General features: G+C 39.6%; 1 protein-coding gene across 3 annotated transcripts in view; it reads left to right on the forward strand.

Annotated features, from left to right (window-relative positions):
• COL4A2 (collagen type IV alpha 2 chain) overlaps positions 1–21,885 on the forward strand; it is a 138,310-nt gene that overhangs the window by 31,867 nt on the left and 84,558 nt on the right. For all 3 annotated transcript variants that reach the window (XM_014248586.2, XM_014248569.2, XM_088050974.1), the window contains exon 4: positions 7,642–7,722. In XM_014248586.2, the coding sequence (XP_014104061.2) occupies positions 7,642–7,722 (81 nt within the window). The remainder of the gene's footprint in view (positions 1–7,641; positions 7,723–21,885) is intronic.

Below are 21,885 nucleotides of genomic sequence, written 5' to 3' on the forward strand. Positions count from 1 at the left end.
AAATATGAGACTAAAAATTCTCAGACTTCTTGACAGAAAACTGTGTCACAACATATACTGCTTGACTCAAAATGGGCTGTTTGCAAACAAACTCCTGTTGGACACCTAGGCAAGACCCCTGAACAGTTATTCAAATATCTGTGCTTTATGTGTAGGCAGCTTTTAAGCATTACTCTTTTCCTGGCCTCTTAAAGACCTTTTTTTATTCTTCTGTTGTTGTTTTTTTATTAAATGTCTACTATATCACAGCAGCTTTTTCTGGATTTCATCTGGTTTTCTGGGTAAATATGTGTTTGGATGAAAGCCACAAAATTAGAAACGGTTTTATGAAAATGTGATGGATAAGTTCACACTGTATCATATCTGGCTTCTGCCATTGTTCCAGGGCAGTTCCTTCAGACAGCAACAAGAGAACTTTTTTAATTTGAAGAGGGGCAGTAAATGGAACCTCAAATAAAGTGAACATGTGGAGCTGTGAAGCTTCACTTTGAAATGAAATTATGCAGCCTTCAAATCAAGGCTGCATGCCAGAAGGTTCATATAATCAAGAGTCACAAGCAAGTCCATGAGAGGAAAGTCTTTTATAGCTTCATTTCTGAGAGATACAGAATTAATGTTTCCCATCTCTGGTTCCAACATACTCGCTGAGACACACTTGAGAAGACAAGTTTCTGTCTGTTGGGGTTTTCTCAGCATTAGAGACTTTAAATTCTTGCTCTTCCTTTCCTCGCCTCAGACGTCAAACAAAGGTATCCCTTTCCCTGGGAGCAGTAGTGCCTTTGGGTACTTCTTTGTTGTCATTCCCATGCCCATCAGGACTCAGAGCTGAATCAAGCTGCTTGCTTTCTTGGCATCCTGCTTCCCAGTTTTCTTGATACAGTGCATAAGAGAGAGATGGCATGTGAAATTTTGCACCAGTTTATAATATAGGATTGATTACCACGAGTATAGCTCTTGTCATTTCGTTGGGGAGACTCCGTTAGGCAGTGGTTAGAAGACCAACTCTTCATACAGCTGGTGCTATCTTTGTGTTCTTCCTGGAACCAGTTTCCTTCTCCAGATTTTTTTCATTGAAGAATATGTAAATACATGGCTCCCCCTACTTTTGGTGGGAAGTGTAAACATTCATAAGATTTTGAGGTCACGCACTAAATTATTCTAGTTACCATGCATCTAAAAGGTTCTGGCTCCCATTCAAATATGAAAGAAAGAAAGAATTAGTTCTTAGCAAAATAATTCTCAGAACAGTTGGAGAGAGGATCCACACCCACATCTTTTCCTTCCTCTCTGACTGTGCCAATTATCTCTCCCTTTCCCTGGACAATTAAGGTCTTCACAGTGGTCTTACTGTCCCGTGCACTAGTAGCTGCTGGACTGTTAGCAGGCGGTTTCAGATGGCTGATTCCATCTTTTGACATTGTAGCTCTGAGGAGAGACCAAGCCTGTTCCTGGGCAATGCAGGCCTTCTCCGCTGACAGCATTCTCAGGTCTTGTTTTGAGCGCTTGTTTTTACATATTTCTAGAGAAATACATTTGGCAACAGGCAACGAATGTTTTCCGCTCTTAAAGGAGTAAAACGTTGGGTTTGAGCAAAGACAACTGTGCTGTCACATTTTAATCCAATGAAGTTCTTCTCTGTCTGGTGATGATCAGCAGCAGAAGTACTCTGTCATACTCCTACTTTATTTTTTTTCTTCTTTCATTTGAAGGAAGCAAAAAAAAAATAATATTTCTAAGTTAGGGCTGTACAAACCAAATTTGAAATTAATGTGTCCATATCAACAACCAAAGGTCAAATATGAAAGCAGAGGTTCATACTGGAGGTGTGGCCTGCTCTGGTCTCCCTGGCTGACACAGAGGGCTTACTTTCAGGCATGCCAGGAATTCCCTCTAGACTTCCAGGCTGAAGCCTCATGTGAAGCATCTGAATGTGCTGTTCATTGCCCCGCTGCAGAGTCAAGCAGTATGTCAGCACCTCCAGTCATAGTTCAGTGTTTCAGCAGGCTCCTAAAACCTTCTAAAACACGCCTTGGTGAATCTCAGGTGAACAGAATGGGGCTTGTCAGCACAGAAGTTAATGCGCAACTACAATGTACAAAACATTATCAAAGGAGATGTCGGTGTATGGAGTCTTTGATTCCAAGTTGCAATATTTTCATTATAATTTCCGTAATTCATTTTTGAGCTGTATGTAAGGAAATGGCTTATATTTCCTGGTCTTTCTGTACTCATAGGATTGTACTTTGAGGTCTGTCTTTGGTTGCCTTTGTTCTTTGTTAGAATACCAGCCCTTGAAGTGAAGGTACTTGAATGGGTATGCAGAAATGACAACTACGCAAATATGGCCAAGATTAGCAACAAATAAATCATTAATGTGTGGAAAAGTTTAAAGAAAAGTGCATATATTTTTCTGGGTTTTTTAAGAGTTTGGCTGAAGGAAACTGCATTTAAGTTGTCTATTTTTGGCTGAAGATGTCTAAGTACAAAAATAATACTTTTTGGAGACAAAAAAAATATGAGAAAGCAAGAGGGCAGAAAAAGCTTTGTGTTGGGATACCCACGTTTTATGCTTGCTATACATAAAAATGAGAAGTATTTACACCAGGCAAATATGCAAGCTTTACAAACGTAGGTGGCACTTACATGTTTTCTCTTGCTTTTGTTTGAGTAGCGTTCATGTTCCTCGAACACGATGAATGTGTGTGGCTGGGTAAGCCAGCTCTGGAGATGCCTAGCTTTGAACAGTGTGGACCTGAGCAGTGTTAGATGTAAATTAAGATTTGCTGATTCTAAGAACCTAGTATTTCTTTATTTGGCAAAGTAACATATCGCTGTTGTTATTAGTAATAATTCACAACTACTTCACTGAAAGAAACACTGAATTACAATGCTATATCTAGTTATTAGCACGTACAAAATCAATGTAAGAAATCTGATAAATTACACAAAAGGGCTGTTAAATTGCAATTCTACTGCCTCAGTAGTATTCAGCTGGTATTCAGGAGTAAGCCTATCCTTCCTTACAAGGTTATCCCTTCTTAGCCCACCTTCCCACAGGGACATGCCTGGTCAAAAGACCTGGTCTTTCCCCATGGGGGCTTGTGCTCACAAGTCAGCATCACTACTGCCCGCAGATGTCCCTGCTCTTGCTTCATTCTTCACTAATTTGATGCCCTCTTCATCTTTTTTTTGTGTTTTCCAAGTTTTTACCACCCTTGCACTACCGTTTCCCTGCCTATACTCCTCCCAAATAAACAACCTACTCTTAATTTCTTTTCTCTCATTGGTCCCATTTTTTTTAATATTCAAAAGTTAGTGTTTCTGACATTATTACCTAGGCAATATTTTCTCTAATATGGTATTACCATTGCAGTTGGCTGAATGAGACAGCCTTGCCTCCAAGGGCAGCCTTTTGACCCTGTGGGTCTCATTGGGAACATACACGTTTCTGGACAGAATTACCATACTTTACTCTTGATTATCCAACCTAATTCTAATTAAGCAGCGCCTCACCTTATGCACAGCACACCAGTGCTCATTTTGTGTTTGCACATCTGTCTGCTGTTAAATAGTGTTCTTCACACTCAGGGTTCCCATCAAAGGGTATATTTTCCTGTAAGGGTGAGACTTGGACACAGGATTCATCTCATGTGAAGCTGGACATCCGCTCTGTAGACAAATCTCAACCAGTTGCCCTATGCTACATCTCAGATTGCCTTACCCTTCTATGATGAGATTTAGCTCTGGTATCTGAAGTAGATCTGATGAGATTCTCTAGGTGATCTAAAAAAGCAGACAGATGTTGTGCCTATATTGCATAAAACTTAAATTAGATCCTATAAACCCTGTTTCTAGACTGTGCCTAGACTCTGGACTTCTAATAGATTAGTGGGATTATGCATCATTCAAAACATGAGAAAGACTTGGAACTGAAAGTCTTCACAGCAGACACCTTCATAATTGAGGGCCAGTTCTTCCAGCTTAATTACACAAACCCTAGAATATCATTCTGGTGCAGGCACACTTTTCTTCATTTAACTGCATACTGATCAAATCCAGAGATTCATCCTTACACTTTCTGCAGAGGGTGGATCTCTCTGTGTAAGCTAGTCACCTCCACCCACCCTCGTGGTTGAGAGAAAGCAGTAGGAACTTCTGGGAGAGATGCAGTTGATCAGTTTAAATGCCAGTATAAATGCCAGTATAAGGATGGGATGAATTATGTCCTAGATCTGACTGCTCTCACCACTGACCAAAAAAGCTCCTGCTCAGATCAAAACAACCACATTGGGTTGTCACCATTAGTGTTAGGTTCCCAGAAATCTGTTTTCCTCAGGAAATAGTTGAGCACTTCAAAGTACATTATCCATCACTAAATTTGAAACTTTCAGGCTTTTTGCATTCCAATTATTGACTGATATATGTCAATAATATATGATATATATGAATACGATAATATATGATATATGAATATAATAATATATGTTTGATTTCCCTTCATCTCAGTTGTGTGCCCATGGGTATAATTGTTTTTAGCAAAGTTCTACAAGAATCCTTAACAGACTTATTTTTGAGCATTAACAAGCTTGTAAACCATAATGTTTTAAACTGTAACCCCCAATAATGTAAGATCAAACAACAGTGCAGTGATCTTCAAGAAATTATAAATAAATATATTTATATATTTATATATAAATATGTTTTATGTATATAATAACAAATATATATAACAAAACAATAAATATAATAATTATTAATAAATATATTATTATATATATAATAAATGTAAATATATTCTGTATAGTGGAAGATAGTAGATAATGCTGCATGTGACTAAAAGTTCCCAGAGTCATTCCACTAGAGTTGAAGAGTGGAGAGATGGAGATTCGGTAATAAGGAAAGCCCAAGTATAATCAAGAAGAGGTGTATTACTGCTGGTCTCAAATGCTTTCCCATTACGTTCCCTACCTTTGGAGAATCTTGCAGATTTTTCTTTTCATTATCTGCAGAATCTGTGTGCATAAAAGGATATAAAATGAGAAAATAATGAAAAAAAAAAAAACAGCTTCCTAAAATTGTGGAAGAAAACAATTGTATCCCCATATTAGCTGCTGGTATTGTTACAGCATGCAAATTAAATTATTGGATGGTGGATAGCACACAAACAATAGACCTTGAACTTCCATTTGAAATAAGTATTAGCAGCCTCCTCCATTTTTTTCTTAAAAGTGCACAAATATCTTACCATAGTTCTATTTCATTTTGTATTTTCTCCTTGGCAACAGTTTACCAAATTTAGAGTCACTCTGCTAATTAGAGAAATAAACTTATTGTTCTCATTATTTTTTCTCAGTAGGTGAAACTGAAAACTCACATGGTCAAATTACTGTATCTGTTACTCTTAGGCTGAGATATGCTGTTATTTACAAACAAAGATTCTAAAAGTTCCAAATTGATTGTTACCAATGGCAGCACTACATAGCACAGTGCTCCTTAAAGTATACCTGGGTCCTCCAGAGGAATATGATCACACAGGCCACACATCTGCATGGCATCCATTAAAATTCATAGAACTATACTCAGTTTCAGAAAAGGAACTGTGGGGGGAACTCCACAGAATGAAGGATACTGAGAAAAAGATGTGTATTTCATCTGCAAATAGGTTAATAAGAAATAAAGTCCTTGGAAAAAGTGAGTTTGTGATCCAGATATTTAACTGAAAAATGGACCAACCTGAGCAAACTGCTGGCATTAATAAAATTGTCTTGATTTAATATTTCCTCTTAAACAACAGCTTAAACATAAAGCAGAATTCATAACATGACAGCGAACTCTACTACATAGATGAAATGATTTCCTGAATAAAACACCTAACTTATAAATAGATGAGGGCATGGTTTCAGTTTGGTGGACTGCTTTTATCAGTATGAAAATCCTACCTCTTCAGTTTGACATGAGAATTAAATATAAAGCTGAAACAAAAGTGGTTTTGTATATAAAAGTACTTAAGATACAGGTATGAACCTTCTCATGACAAGCATAGAAACTTCTTTTGGAAAGTTTGTATTGCTGTTGTCGTAAGATTAAGAGCCTGCTGTACAAATATGACCAAAGCAGGACTTAGGCAATACTTGGTGCCTGCTGCATACTTTTTATTCATTTGACTGTCAGGGAGGTATCCAAATCCCAGGGCTGTGTTTTCAGGTAGTGAAAAAAAGGCAGAAATGTATTCCTGAGAAATGTGACCAGAAAACCTCAGGTGTCGAGTAGAGGATGGCTTAGAACCCCATGAAAAATTCTAAGCATGTCAGCTTTGGTCCCCTCTCTGTGTTTCAGCTCCTTAAGTCAGCCCTAGAGGCAGGAATGGCAGCATCACTATCTATTTATGAAACAGCATAGCAGTTCTGAGCATGCATCCTGTGTTGGATCCTTGTTTATACCCCTTTCACCTCTCTTCCAAAGAGATGATGGGCTCAGGCTATGAAGGAGGGAGAAAAGTGAAGGCACCATTTGCTTTAGCCAAGAGGGGACCAAGTGACATGGAGCCTAGCTGAGTTGTCTTGAGGTTTCATCTGAGGAGCAGTGCATGTGAAATGCCCTCAATGAGGGACTCTAGTTTCCTGTAGCCACTAGACTTAGTCCTTCTCTCTTTTTCTTCTGACTGTATTAATCATGCACTGTGGGCCAGGTCAGGTTCAGAAATAGTAATGAGAAATCTCTTCCTCCCTTCCCACTGGGGCTGCTGGGTTGTTTTCAGGGGTTCAAAACCCTGAGCTTAGGTGGGCTGCAGACTGGTCTTCACAACATTCCTAATCATTAAGTTACATTTATAAAAGTCACACTACAGCATGCACAGCATCTCTACTGTTCAAGTTTCTGAGCAAGAGTGACTGTGGCTGCTCCATTCTGTGCAGGCACTTGCATGGAATATAATCTGAGTTTGCCTGCCTGTTGCAGTCCATCCAAGGATTTGTGTGGAGCGGTGCATATTTTGTGATCCAGCTATTTGTGGCCCAGGCAAACGTGGTTCTGGTCAGGCAGGAGAGATGTAACTGAAGACATTTACTTAAGCTGGGAGTGACTTCTAAATCACAGTGGTTGACTGCTAGCAAATTTTTTGTTCCTCTAGAATAGGCAGCCATAGAAGAGGAGAAAGCAGGAGTTTGGCTCATGATTTTGAACATGATACCTACATTTTCCTTTATGTCCACCAATAAATATTTCAAAACTCAGCAGCCATTTGGAGCATGCATAGAAATATATGCTGCATTTTGACCTAGGACTTAGTCCATGTCCCTAAAGAATCCAAGCAGCTGCACTTCTGTGATGTGATATCTACTGCATGTGTCAAAAAGATATGTGAGATACTGCTCAGCATTGAGCTGCAATGTTTTGAAAATGTGGAGGGAAATAAATGAAGTAACATTATATTTCTTGATGCTGATCTCCAAGAACTGGAAAGCCACTCCACGACTGCTTCTAAGCATATATTAAAGAGGTTTCAGCTGTAAATCCTAGATCTGATCCTGGTCTTTGCTTTAGCAGTTCCCAGCAAGTCTGCTAATCAACGCTGATTGTGCTGTTTCAGATATTCTAGCTGATACCTTTTAACTTTCTTCTAATGTGTGTTCTGGTTTTCAGGGTGGAAAGAAATACACAGGACCATGTGGAGGCAGAGACTGCAGTGGAGGATGTCAGTGTTTCCCTGAAAAAGGAAGCCGTGTAAGTAACATTTTTTCCTGTAAATTGTTCTTGATGGTACAAGTTCAATGCTATATAATTTTCTGTAGGTGGACTTGCACTAGACTGCTAAGAGTGTTAAAACAATTATTTTTTTTCAGGGAAAAGTTATTGTTGTTTCATCTTACTTTCTCACAGGCTCGTAGATTTCAAGAATTTTTTTGTTGTGAATACCTTGTTTTGATATGTAGCAGGCACTTATCTCAAAGATGAGGGCCAAGGGATATGACTGCCATGACAAGCTGAGCAGATCAGAATGATGAAAAGATACCACATACATGCATGGGATACACACATTTGATGATTTTAGAGATCTTTTCCAGCCTAAATGATTCAATTATCCTGTGATAATTCTTTGTGATTTCCACTAAAGCAAGAGAGAACCACGCCTGCAAAACCTGAAATCCTTGCTGAAAGGGAACTGGTTAGAATTTCTGGCATTATATTGTGACTGATAGTCTGTTCTTCATTTTGGGGACTAGTGAGGAATGAGGCAGAGGAAAGGAGATGGGGTGGAGGGGATTAGCCACCTGCCACGAAGAGCACTGAGAAATAGGGCAGCTCCTATCCTGTATGGCTTGGAGCCCTGGCTGGCAGGCTCCTTCTGTACAGCTTGGTCTTCTGCAGCTGAGACAGTGACTCAGCCTTTTCCATCCACCCATCTCTAAGAATAGGTCAGGCAAGAGATGTGGTGGCAGGTCATGTGCTTGTTCTTCTATCACAAACCTCATAAGATTTTTCAGTTCTCTGCCTTCCCTTCACACAGCCAGCCATCAGTTCCCATTCCCATTGCATTCCTCAAGCTTGACTCCACGTCTGAGTGGAGAGAGAGGTGGCAGGAAAGTCACAGTGTAGGTGGGAGGCAAGGAACACTGTTGTTTACAGCAGAAGTCCTGATGTCTCCATGGAAGTCAGATGATCCTGGGGATACCGTGCCATGGGGACCTGTAGTGGTTTTACTCCCTTGGCCTGACCATGAGCTGCTCATGATCTGCTTTCCATTACAATAACCCAATGGCACCCTGATGAAGCTGAGGACAAACAAGCCCTCCCCTGAGACACAGCTTCCCATGGGGCTCCCTCCAGCTGTTACTGCCTTAGTCTCATCATCCAGCACATGAAGTTTGGCAAGTGCCCCCTGTGACCGAAAATCAAAAACTGATGCTGTAAGATGCTCACTAGAGTTTGTGAAAATACCTGTTGCAAAACTACCAACTCCTGTGACTGAAATGTGTTTCATGCTCCTTATTGAATGAATGACCTTGAATTTCAAGTTGCCAAATGTAGCAGAAAAAAGAGGTAGTTAAACAAAACTAACTGCATAGGTTAGAAAAGCTGAAAATGTGAAAATACCACAGTAGAGAAGCAGTCAGGTGTCACTGACAAGAAGCTCCCTTGTTGCTCCTTGTGAGTTGTTTGTCTAGATTGGGAAAGTGAGGGCAGATTTTATGTACTCGCTTACCACTCTCAGTTTTACCTCAGGGAAGTAAGTAACCCCACTTATTAATGAGGTTGGCCTCCCTTTAAATAGATACTCAAAGAGATAAAAAGGATATGCTTCAAAACATAAATTATATTTTACTGCTTGTGGTTAATTGTGCAAGACATGAAAATGTATTGGGAAAAGGGATGTACAGAAATTTACACTTCAAAAATCATATTTTATATGTGTATATTTTACCTCTCTGAAATGATACACCTCATTCTGATTTAGCATACACTGCCTGTATTTTGTGTCTGCTGATCTCTTCAGATGTCACAACCCCTGTTAAACATCTGGTTTAAGGAACAAGATTGGCCTTTAGAGTCTAGTAAAATTTGGCATAGCTTCTGGTCTCATGCTAATCCTCAATGGGAATATTTATTTTCACAAAACCTCTGTATAATCTGGCACGGCACACGTTTTCTGTTCGAGGTGACTCAGTGCATGCACAATAGACGTACTGCGTGTTTGCACTTGTGAGAGTCCCTGGAGCAGTCTGTCAGAGCCTGCTTCTGCAGGGACTCTCCAGCTCAGGTGCCACAGAGCTGTCACTTGCAGGGTCTGCGGCCAGCTGTCAGCCCGGACATCCCTCTGGAAATTCACCCTCTGTTTGTGACAGGTCTGAAAACAAGCAAATTAAAAGCATTTTCTTTGGATTGCTCCTATTGAATGCACATCAGCATCTGTTGAATGAAGCAAATTCATTGAAGTGGTAAACACAATTGTGAACTATGAAAGGAGGAAAAGTCTGAAAAAATGCCTGTTCTTCATTTATATGTGCTTCTACTTCATTTGTTGTCATTGCGTCAGTTATAGTCTTAGCATTTTAGGAAAGGCATTTAGCTTGATTTGTTGTCTTAATCCAATAACTTTTGTTTTTAAAAAAAGGGTTTTTTGCAAAATATGCCCACTGATATCTCCTGGGTTTCTGTGCTAGAGACAGAGAGGCACTGTCAACATGGGTGGAGATTCATCCAGGCTTTGGTGATTTGTGCCAGGTCTCCAGGTGCATCTGGAAGCCCTGTGCTACTTTTGGTTCAGGACTGGTAAGGATAGGCACAAAGGTGCAGGAAAGTTGAATCCTGCTTTGCAGAGGCAGTTTCTAGGGGCAAAAGGCAACCTAGCACAAATCAATGCACCCACCTAGCAGGCCTGCTGGAAAGAGGTATGTGGTTTTGGGTTTTTCTCTATTTTAGCTCGATCCTGCAACTTTCACTGGGCTCAGACACAGCTAAAATCCAGAGGGGACAGAAAAATAAAACAGCAGAAGCATTATCTGCCCACTGTAGTGGGGGGGAGCTGCTGCAGCTAAGCAAAAGCAGCATCTAGCCTGCAACCTCCTGCCTCTCATTTGAGCTGCTCCCAGGGCTGTGAGGACATCTGCAAATGGCACTTTCTTCTTCATTCCCAAAAGGAAAGCTGGTCAAATCCAGATGTTCAGAGAATCGGGACATTGCTGATAACTGTGTTTGCAGCTCACAGCAAATGCTGAGTTGTTCCTTGGAGAAGTTTCTCTAAAGAAATATTCCTCAGGCTGTACACAATCCCTTGAAGTTCCCACCTCCAGTCCTGCTTTGTATTCACATCTTCACAGTAGAAAGAGTAAAGTTCCTTCTGTAAGCTGGTTTTGTTTTTCCCAGTCTTTGACACTCTAGTCTTTGTTCTTTTTCACTGCTGCCTACTAATCTTCCAGTAATTGTATTTACAGTTAGCTGGTTACAAACATCCAGTCCAACCATACCTTATATCTAGGTAGATGGTTGGAGCTGGGCTGCAGGAGCCGAGCTTGGGGACCAGCCTCAGCCTCATCTCCCCTTCTCACAAAAAAACTCAGTGGAATTGCAGTCAGAGCTCCTGAAGGAGTGTTCAAATCCGCATGACAAGAAACCATGGTATAAGCCTCGGTGAAGGACATGAAGGCAGAGGAAAGACAGCAGACTTATCTTCTCCCTGAGACAGATTCATCTTCTCATTTTGTTCTATGGCAACTTCTCCTGAATTGTTCTCCTTCAACAACAGGCTCACCCTTTCCCTAAGGTACATTTGAAGAACATAATGAAAGGAGTACACAGATGCCAGGGTAAGAGGGAAAAGACTAAGGAGAAGCACTGATATGGTATTTGAAATTCTGTTTTGAATGAAACAGAAAGCCTGGATTAAAGGAATAAAAAAAAATTAAAAAAAAATTAAAACATCTGATTCTCTTTCTTTTTCCTCAAGATTTTTATTGCAAATCCTAAAATCTTGAGATTTATAGTTCTTTGCAAACCATACATTGCTCAGAGAACAATACACGTGCCTTAAAATTTGTTAAACATTAATGCACTTATGTAGGAAACGATAACTCCATTCAGTACAATGGCCAACTGTTTGACCTATTGAAGTTCATAATCAGCCTCACTTCATAACCAGCCTAGAGGGCTTTATAGAAAGTGGAAGTGAGTAGAAACCTTTTTGATCTTTCTATAGAGTGAGAAATTGCACTCTTTTGTACTTCCTGAGTCAAGCATCTAACAGTGCTCAAACCATTTAGCCATTGTTTTTTGCAAGGGGCTGGAACGATGGAAACTGAAATTAAAAGACATCTTTGTGGCCTCCTGTAAAGGCCACTTCTTGGGAATGCCCAAACATTCCTGTCTGCTTTTGGATGCTACACAGTTAGGCAATCTAGTGTGTGATACTTACTTGCAAGCATTTTCCATACAAGTTTAAGTCTTAACACGTGGGCTATGTCTAGATGTTTCTTCATAATCAAAAACAAACAACAAAATAGAACACATAAATATTCTGAAGTCAACTCCATTATTATATTATAGGGAAATGTTTAAATCAAATAAAATAATTTTATCAACTGTTAGTGTAATTCTTGTATATCACAATTAACTGGCTTCCAAGCTGGGATAATGGCAGTAGCTTCTTGTAAATCTGTTGATATAAACTGATACATGATTAAATCTGATATTTTTTTCTTTTTTTTTCCCTCCACAAAATAATAACATTAGAAGCATCTTCATACTTAATCATCTAGCTCACTATTCTGTTCCCAACAGTATAATAAGAGATGGCTATTTACAGGGAGCACAGAGTTCTGGCAGTTTTCTGCAGTCCATTCGCTTGCACTCAAGATAGGCCAATTTATATGTTCCTTCAGTATCTGTCTTTTGTCCTGAATTTGTCTAATCCTTTTTTGAAGCTACTGTAACTGTGTGTCTTTGCAACCTCCAGTGGCACTATTCAAATGATATAAATTATATAAATCACTGCCTGAACTGTTCTAAGCAAAGCTCCCTCTGGTTTCATCAAATACACCCTATTTCTAGTACTGTGAGATTTCCAGTAGCTCTGTGTTTAGGTTACTCACTGCTTCCCTAATTTTGTAAATCTCAGTTTTATTCCCTCTCAGCTTTCTGTTGTCCAAAAGGGTGAGTCATAGCCTTGTTAGGTTCCCTTTTGAAGGTGACACTCTAGCCCTTAGTCCCTTTACTCTCTCTTCTGCAAGAGACTGTACCCATCCAGCTTGGTGGTGTCCTTCTGGATCTCCCAGCATGGGAAATCACCAGATCTCCCCATTCCTCATCACTAGCATCATATTTAAGAACCTAAGAGCGATTAGTATCATCTATAGACTCAGATGTTTCACAGTTCAGTCCCTTCTGTAGATTGGAAACTCCGTAAAAACCAGTCACAGCACGTGTCTGAGGGGACCCACTGGTGTTATGTCTTCATTTTTAAATGTGACCAGGTACTATTCTTTTCTTCCTATCCTTTAACAGTCTTCAGTCCGTAGGAGCATGTCTCTTACAACCCCAAGATAATTTATTTTAAAAGCTTTAGTGAAGCATTTTATAAAAACAGTTTTGAAAATCCAAATATATTATAGTCACTGAGGCTTGCTTTACCGTGCTTATCCTTGAGCCCAGTTTTTGTGCTCCTTAAGGTGGGCTACTGCCTTGGCAAGCAGGAAAGTCAAATAAACTGCCCCACAGTTCTCAAAGTCTCCTCTTGAGCCCCTTTTCCACATGGAAGTTTGGTTGGCACCAACCCACTTGGTGCAGTGGCAGTGTGTAATGTTGGGTTACACACTTTGGCCAGCAGCTCTGCAGCTTCACACTTGAGTTCCTTCAGAAGTCCTGAGTGAGTGTCCCCACTCGTGCTCACTTAGTAACACCTGTCTTACCTGTTTCATCTACTACTTCCTTCATATTTATCTGAAATTATTCTGTCTCAAGGAATAGCTTGGATTTGAGACCTTCTCAAATATCTTTAGCAGTGAAAACCTCCGCAGAGAAGTCACTGAGTTTCTGTGCTACGGCCTTATTAACCCTGAGTGCCCCTTATTAGCCCTTGGCATCATTTCCCTTGATGACTTCTTGTTCTCCTTTAAACAACTTCTTACTATCAGTTTGGTTATCTTCTGCAAAATTTTCTCATTAATTTTTAGCCATCCTAGTTGCCATTTATTCTTGATCTGGTTTTTATGGAGTTTCCTGTTCATTTCAGCAATTTTTTAAATGTCAACCCTTTTGCCTACAATAGCCTCTTTAGTTTTTTTATGAGCTGTGCAGGGTTTTTATTGAACCATTTTACTTTCTTTTTGATACGTGACACATAGTTTACTGGGATTTTTAACACAATGTTTTTGAAAAGCCTCCAGATTGCTTTAGGCTTCTTGCCTTTTTGACTGCTTTTTCAGGCTTTTACTATTTTTGTGAGTTTTATGTATTTCCCCTTCTTGAAACTGGATATCTCTGTGATGCATTTGTTTGGCTTACTTCATCCCAGTACACTACAACATTAAATTCAACTATATTTGAAGCTTTTGCAGAGCAGTTCTCCCAGTAGTACCTCTTGAGGCAGGTCCTGTGCAGCACTTGAGACTAAACCCAGAGCAGCATTCCTTCTTAGGGGTCTCAGTGTTTATTGTGCTAAGAAAAAGTCAGTTGGTTGGTCCAAAACCCCTTTTTTCCTTATCACATCTGGATGAGGCATTGTGCCTGACAGTATGTGGGTAACTGGAATTGGCTGGTGTTTCTACCTGACCTAGTTGTTCAGCTTCTCTAATTTCACTGAGTATTTAATGATTGGTGTCTTTAACAGAGGAATCCTAAATACAAACAAATTCTTACATTTCCGTTCTTTCCACCCATGAGGACTCCTAATTTTCCCCTCCTCCCTGAGCATTTTTGTTGTAGCCTTCACATATTGTGCCACTGCCCTGGCTGTATCTCATTTTCTATCATTCCTGTAAAGTAGATGCACTCATCTATGCACATCACTGATTATCCTCCTTTCACCAGCATGAGATGCCTTTTAAATCAGGGTTGTCATTTATTGCCAGGTAGTATCATTCCATAATCTTATTCTTTAGATTTCTAGCATTGTTGTAGAAGCATTTACAACTTTTGACCATCCTGTGTTGCAAGCACCAATCAAATGGAATTGTAAATGCTGTTACTTACCTTACCTGTTCCACAGAGTTGGCAAGGACCTCACTGTACCACACAGCTGCCTTGAGTTAACCCCCTTGGACACCCCTGTTCTACTTTCCCTCAGGAGGGCTATAATACAGAATTGTGACCACTGGTCACCAGTCTCTTCTACCGGAATAAATACCTATCTGGCCATCTCCTGGGCTCTGCTTCCTTTGCACTTAGCAGGCCTTTCAGTCCTCTCACCTGTTCCAAATCCAGCTCTCTGTGTCAACTCATCAAACCTCCCGCTGCCATCACTTGCTTTGTCCTCTGCTGGAAGGTTCACTCTGTCCCAGGAGCATCCTCACACCAAGCAGACATTATAATCAACTAGAGCTTAGAGTTTATCAGTTTGATCCCTTGTTCCAGGCTGATTATCCACCTCTGACTGACAATGCCTAAATGCTTGTTAGATCAGCATCAAGGTTTTATGGGATTTTTTTTTTGATGGTCAGCAAGACAGAAATGGTTTGAAAATGTCCTATTTGCTCTCCAGTGTTTGCCATATACAAAGCTTTGGGAGTGAACTTGATCCTATATCTTCTGAAGTATTGTTAGATTCTGCAGCAGAATGGATCTAAGTACCAAAAATTGGTGCTCCAAAATCTCACATTGCTTCATAGACCAAGGTTAAGTCTCTGGAAGATTCCCAGAGGAAAAGTTGCCCTCTGAGGGAAGGTATTTGGTGGAGGTGTTTGTAATAGTAAAAGATTTAAAAGTGACGTGCCTATGGTATTAATGAGCACTATACATGGGACAGGATAACACTCTTTATTATTTCAATGCTGTAATCAAGTCTGGTGTGGTACTTCAAGATTTAATTTTCTTTTTTTCTCTAGTTAAAGTAATAGAGGAGAGCAGCTCCACTGGCAAAAGACGGGAAAAGTGTTACTGTAAAATCTGTTTAACAGTGTGAAAGTAAATTCTGCCTTCAGATGCAAGAATACAGTTTTCTTTTGCACATGTGTATGAGGGTGGCTTCAAATGCCTGCTTTTGTTTACGTTTATACTTTTAAGACTCAGCCTTACAAGGTCTTTCCATCATACACAAATGCCTGAAGTCTTGATATTGTTCCATAGGCACCTAAATCTTGAGTATAAGATTTCAGTTGCATGAACTGTTAGCAGCAAATAGGCCCAAAATCTTTTGAGTTCACTAACAGAGACAGGCAGGGTACAGGTTTGCTTGACAGAACTTGAACTTGTGTCAGTCTGAAACTTGATACCTAGTTTATGACCTAATGTTTTATTTAATGAACATCGCTTTACCTGGGCTAAGATGACAATTAATCAACCATGTAGTGGGATTGTTATGTTGGTTGCTAATTGCTGTCCTTTAGTACATTTGTCTTGACATTTTTTTGAGTGAAATATGCATGTTTCCTTTCATTTCCTTTTTTTTATTTCCTAAGTTCTGTTTATACATGTTTAATCAACATCAGAGATCTTTTTGAACTGGTGGACAGAGATTAGATAACTTTCCCATGAGCAAGGAGCTCCACTTCCCATATATGCATTCTACACAAAGTCTGAGATTTGGGTAGCGCTGAAAGGTCTTCCTCAGGATCTGTTTCAAATAAAAAATGCAAGATATATTAAAAAGCAAATCAGGGTGTTTTGTTTCAGTACATGCACGAGTGCAATTAAATAATTGCACAGAAACCACATTTTCATTTGTAAATGTTTAGAACATTGTAAAGAATGTGTAAAACATAAAATGAACTGAAATGGAGACTTTATTTCAAATCAAACAAACCATGCATGTTGACCAAAAATTATTTTTTCACTCCTTGTTACCCTTTTCCTTTTTTGCAGGACATTTCTATTTCAACCAGATTTGAAACATAGTTTGACTCCATAAATAATATATAGAAATTGTATTTATTTGTAATCAAAAAGGAATAGAAATTTTTGTAAGCCCATCCCATGGTAACAATTTGCATTCCCTGCCTTTTGTGCCACCCCTGAAAGCAAAATTCCCCCAAAGCCTCTTCAAATCAACTGTACAGAATTGTACAAAAGAAGAAAAAGAATGATACTTTAATGAAAGGTAGTCAGAAGGACCTTTTTATTTGCATTTTCAGTTTAATAATTTTAAACTTTCCTGGATTTACATACATTATCTCCACCAAAATAAGTGCAAGGTATGTAGCGTTCATGCAGATACCGCACCTTCCTCCTAAAGCCCAAGGTTAGACCTGTGCAGATACTTCTATGACCTTGTATCAGAAATGTTTGCAATCTCAGCTGGTGTGATGAGAAAACAATTCAACAGCATTGGACAAAACTCAAGAATTAGTGTCATCAATCAAAGTGAATACCAAGGTTGCAGTTTAAACAAATTTATGACTGAAGTCAATATGCTGGATTAGGTATTTGCATTGAAATGACACCGTCTGATGTCTTTTGCACTACCTACGTGATCTGTGGATTTATGGGCTTGTTACACTCATTGAAAAAACAAATATTATGGTAGTTTTCTAATAAATCGGTATTTCAGGAATTTATTTTGAGGGCAGCATTTTTAAGAGTGTATTTGAACATCTGCATATCACGAATTTGAATGAGAGACGGAGAGAAAATGCAAGAGAAATCACAGTAAGGAATCAAGAACCCTTTTATTTCAGAAAATAAAACAAGACTTAAAATTTAACTCTAGAAAAGTTAACTCTATCTTCTCCAGAAGAACTAATAGAAAGGAAGCTTTCTGGAGATGAATAGTGCAAAGTTAACTTTGGTGATAATAGCCAATGCTGAGATAAGAATCCTTTAGATGCAATTCACAGCCATTTAAAAATATTGCCATACCTTTTTTCTTGAATGGCTTTTTTTTTTATCCTTCCTGTCTTCCTGTGAAATCCTGCAAATATATTTTACCTTATTTAGAAAATAAGTACCTGAAGTTAGAGAATGCCTTGAGTGTCTTCTCATCTGTCACCTTCCCTCTTGTTTGGGTCAATAGTGTCTGCATATCACAGCACATCCTCCTGGATGGATGGATGGATGGATGGATGGATGGATGGATGGATGGATGGATGGATGGATGGATGGATGGATGGATGGATGGATGGATGGATGACGGATGGATGGATGACGGATGGATGGATGACGGATGGATGGATGATGGATGGATGGATGACGGATGGATGGATGATGGATGGATGGATGATGGATGGATGATGGATGATGGATGGATGGACGGAAGGATGGAAGGAAGGATGGATGGATGATGGATGGATGGATGATGGATGGATGGATGATGGATGGATGGATGGATGATGGATGGATGGATGGATGATGGATGGATGATGGATGGATGGATGGATGGATAGATGGATGGATGGATGGATGGATGGATGGATAGATGGATGGATGCTCATTTGGGTAGGAATTTCCTATCATGGGGTGCTCATAGTGCCAAGGTTTTGATCCCTGGATGGGCCATTAAGAGTTGGACTGGATGATCCTTATGGGTCCCTTCCAACTCAGAATGTTCTGTGATTCAGTATCATTGATCTTTTTGTTTTAGTTTCCACATATGAACTACACTTCATTAAGGAAATTAAATGCACTGTCAGGATTATTTTTGGAAAAATGTGTTGTCCATTTAGTTAAACCTTCAGGCTTTGACTTCTAGCAGTCAGACAGTACAACTACTGCACAAAAATATTATTTGTGCTTTCAGCCAAGTTTTGCAATTTTTGCTTACTGTGAGAAGGAGTTTAAAGATAGAGCAGCGGGTGGATGATGGTTTTACTCTGTGACTGGGTAGCTCACACAGGCATCCAAGAGGGATAATCCAGGTCATCCTTTAGCACTTAAATTATACTCCAGAGATTGTAAATGTTTCTCATGACATATGTCTGAGGCTTTACAAATTTCTCAAATGGTGCTTGTTTCTATTTTCTGTATTTTTGTCACATGGGAGCAAGTAACATTGACCCATTTTCCTTTTGTCTGCTTTGCTAAGTACCAAACTATTAGTGGAATCCTTTGAGTCTGACCTGGAGAGACCAGGAATGTGGGAATGGGCAGGCTGTCATCTCAAACACTATCTGCTGAGGCAGATTGAGACTGTTCTCGGCATTTTCTTACTGACACTTAAGAAAATAAAAGTTCTTTATTAACCTCAGTTTGTACATAATGTTTCCAAATCATCTTCAGTGTCTTTGTATAATGAACCAGACTGTTGAAATATACCTTAGTGTTTCCATTACATTTATCTGGAAAAGGGTGACAAATATTAAAATATTTTATTTGACCATTAGATATGAACTTTGGGAGCTTGCAGAAAGATCTTGAAGGATTGAAGTCTGTGTTTTAGGCACAGAGAACAGCTCTAGACAATGAATAAAGCTGCAAGCCCAAACAAATAAAGCATCCATGCAGCATTTTTTCTCCCACAGGCTAAAACTATTTTTCTATGAAAAGACTGTATTAGTCTGTCAAATTCCTTTCTGTCTACTGCTATCATAGATGCCCAGCAAAGGAAAGCACTTTGGGTTTTTTTTTTTGGCTTTGGTTTGGTTTTTTTTCAGTATGAGTCATGGTTGTTCAATAAAATTCTGTGGCTACCCATTGATATCTTAATACTTAGCAAAACTAATTTTTGTAAATGCAGTACCACTGGTTAAAGATATGTTATTTACCTTTATAAAATTGTTTAAAGCAGGTTTATTTGTCCCCAAGATTGTTGGTAAAGTCTAGCATACGTATAAGAGCAAAAAAGGGAGTTGTACTTGCTATCATCCCTGGTACAAATTATTTCACTCCATTCAGAGTATGGCAACCTGTATAGTTTTTCTGTCCAGTCAAATAAAGACTTAGATATGTCTTTATTATGTCTTCTGATCCAAATACTCTTTTCTCTATAAATCACCTGTTGGCTGTTCTTCAGTTTCTAGATCCCCTGCTTTTTCTTTGATGAACTTTCTGTTATCCACTCTTAAGCGTGCAACATCTTCTCCCTTTCCATTTTACCACTGCTTATCTGTTAAAGCCTTTCTAGAAGGGACTTCCTGCCTTGATAGCCTGGAAGAAGAATGAGGGAAGCTGTTTCTGAGATGAGGTCTCCCTCCTGTAATGCAGGATGCCATGGTCCTTGCAGCTGTCTGGGCTTGTCTGTATTAGGATATGAGCTCCATGAGCAGGAGCTGTTTGCATGTGGCTCTTTGTACGGTGCCAAAAGCACTGCTAACACTTCCAGGTTTGTGGCAGAGGTAGCATCATGCAGAGGGGCACAGTGCCAGCTTTTTTCCAGCAGACAGGGACTCCAGCAGCAAAGGGCTCAAAGGCACCTCGCAATGCTGCGGGTGTTGGAGCCATTTATCTTCCTCATTCCAGAATTTAATTAGGGTATGCACTGGCATGCAGATTTAGGTATAAAATGTTTTTTTTCACAGCAAACTCTTCAGTTCAAATATGACTGTGCTGCTACTGCAGAGTATCCCTCACCACTGTGAGACTAACCCCCTTTTCATTACAGAGCACACCCCTCCATGTGCTTGGCATGGATGTGCAGTGTAACACTGTCTTGCACCCTTTTTCATGGGTGAAACAATAATAATTAATTATAAATTTTAATATTTTTATAAATAAATTAAATTAATATATACAAATTAGTTTTAAATCATTAATAATAACTATATTAATAATTATTAATTTCAATAATACTTTAAGATGTCATAAATAGTAATATGTGTAATATTTTATATTATATTATTTTATTATATATTATAGATAATATATAAATTATTTATAATAATAATAATGATTATTAATAATTAGTACAGGCTTATAAATTAATAATTAAACAGCTTTTATTTTACTTGGTTTGTATTTTCTAGCAACTTCACAGCGTGGGACCATTCCCCCACCATCAGTGTGCCCTGTAGACAGGACAAGCCAGGTTGCACGAGCCCAATCTTGTCCTTCAACCCCTCCTCACAGAGCAAGGCTGCAGGATGGAGGAGGGGTGGGCTCCCAGTGTGAGAAGGATGTTACTGTTGCTGTCTCCTGCAGCTCCTCATCCTTAGCTCTTTCCATTGGAGCAGAGGCAGAGGTGAATGTGCAGGCTGGGGACAGATCCATTTGTTTTTCTTGTGGTTACAAGACCTCACAAACCAAACGGTGGAGTTTGTGCTCCACTGCCTCATACCTGGTGCTGCCAGCAAGGTCTCGGCTGCCCTGTACAGCTGGAGGCACGTAAGGCTGCTCAGCACTGCCTGAGCCACAGCTCCCCATACAGGCCCTCCCTCTCCTCAGCTGGCTTCTCTCCTTCAGACAGTTGCAGAGTTGGTTTTGCTAAATGACATAAGGTTATAATAAATCAAGTGAGAAGATTTGTGTTGTGCTTCCTACTGTATAGGAGAGGGCCATATGGTTTAATTACTTCCTCTGTGCGTCAGATATATGTGTATAAAATCTCTGAAGTCATGTGTAACTGCCAAGATCCTATGGTGTGGTTTGAAACATACATGCAGTGAACTCTCAAATGCTGCAAATGTGCTATGAAATATAAATGTAAAATGGAAGAAGTCACATTGTCCAGTTAAACAACAGCATTAAAATTAGAGAAGTTGACGGAGAGATCCAGAATTCAGCACAGTGGAGCAGGGGGGAAAAGACCAGAAAACTTTCTTGAGGCAGAATAGAATTTTATCAACAAAGGAGATGGGAGAAAAATACTATCCCTGCCCCCCCCCCACCCCCCCACTCCAGGAAAACCGCAGAGCAGTCTGAGGAGAGAAACCATGTCAAAGACAGGAACTTAGTAAAGCCATCTGAAAAGTGTAATCACAAAATATATCTGCTGACACAGCTTTGGCTACCATAGAAAATTCTGCTTAAAAATGAGCTGTTCCTGTGTCCTCAGGCAAAAATGCAGAGAAGGGTAAGTAGACCTGTAGACCTGTAAGCCCAAGATCATGGCTGCACAGAGCCACAGTTTCTCAGCAGGGAGCTGCTCAACCCTGCATCTTTAGAACTATTTTCTCAGGACCTGTCAGGCATGTAGAGGCATATTTTCAATCTGGCACAATGGCTCAAGCAGCTCTGGAGAAAGGAATGGTATGTGCTGGAGTGATGATGTTAAAGGTGCAGGGCAACTCCATGGGATCAAGCATGACTGGGGTCTGATCTGCAGTGGTAACCTTAGTCAAGTGAACTAGGAGAACAGGCTTGCTTCTCCTG

This window comes from Pseudopodoces humilis, chromosome 2 (genome assembly GCF_049639895.1).
Source record: "Pseudopodoces humilis isolate 2021_Gansu_Grassland_sample_001 chromosome 2, ASM4963989v1, whole genome shotgun sequence".
In the NCBI taxonomy this organism is placed as follows: Eukaryota; Metazoa; Chordata; class Aves; order Passeriformes; family Paridae; genus Pseudopodoces; species Pseudopodoces humilis.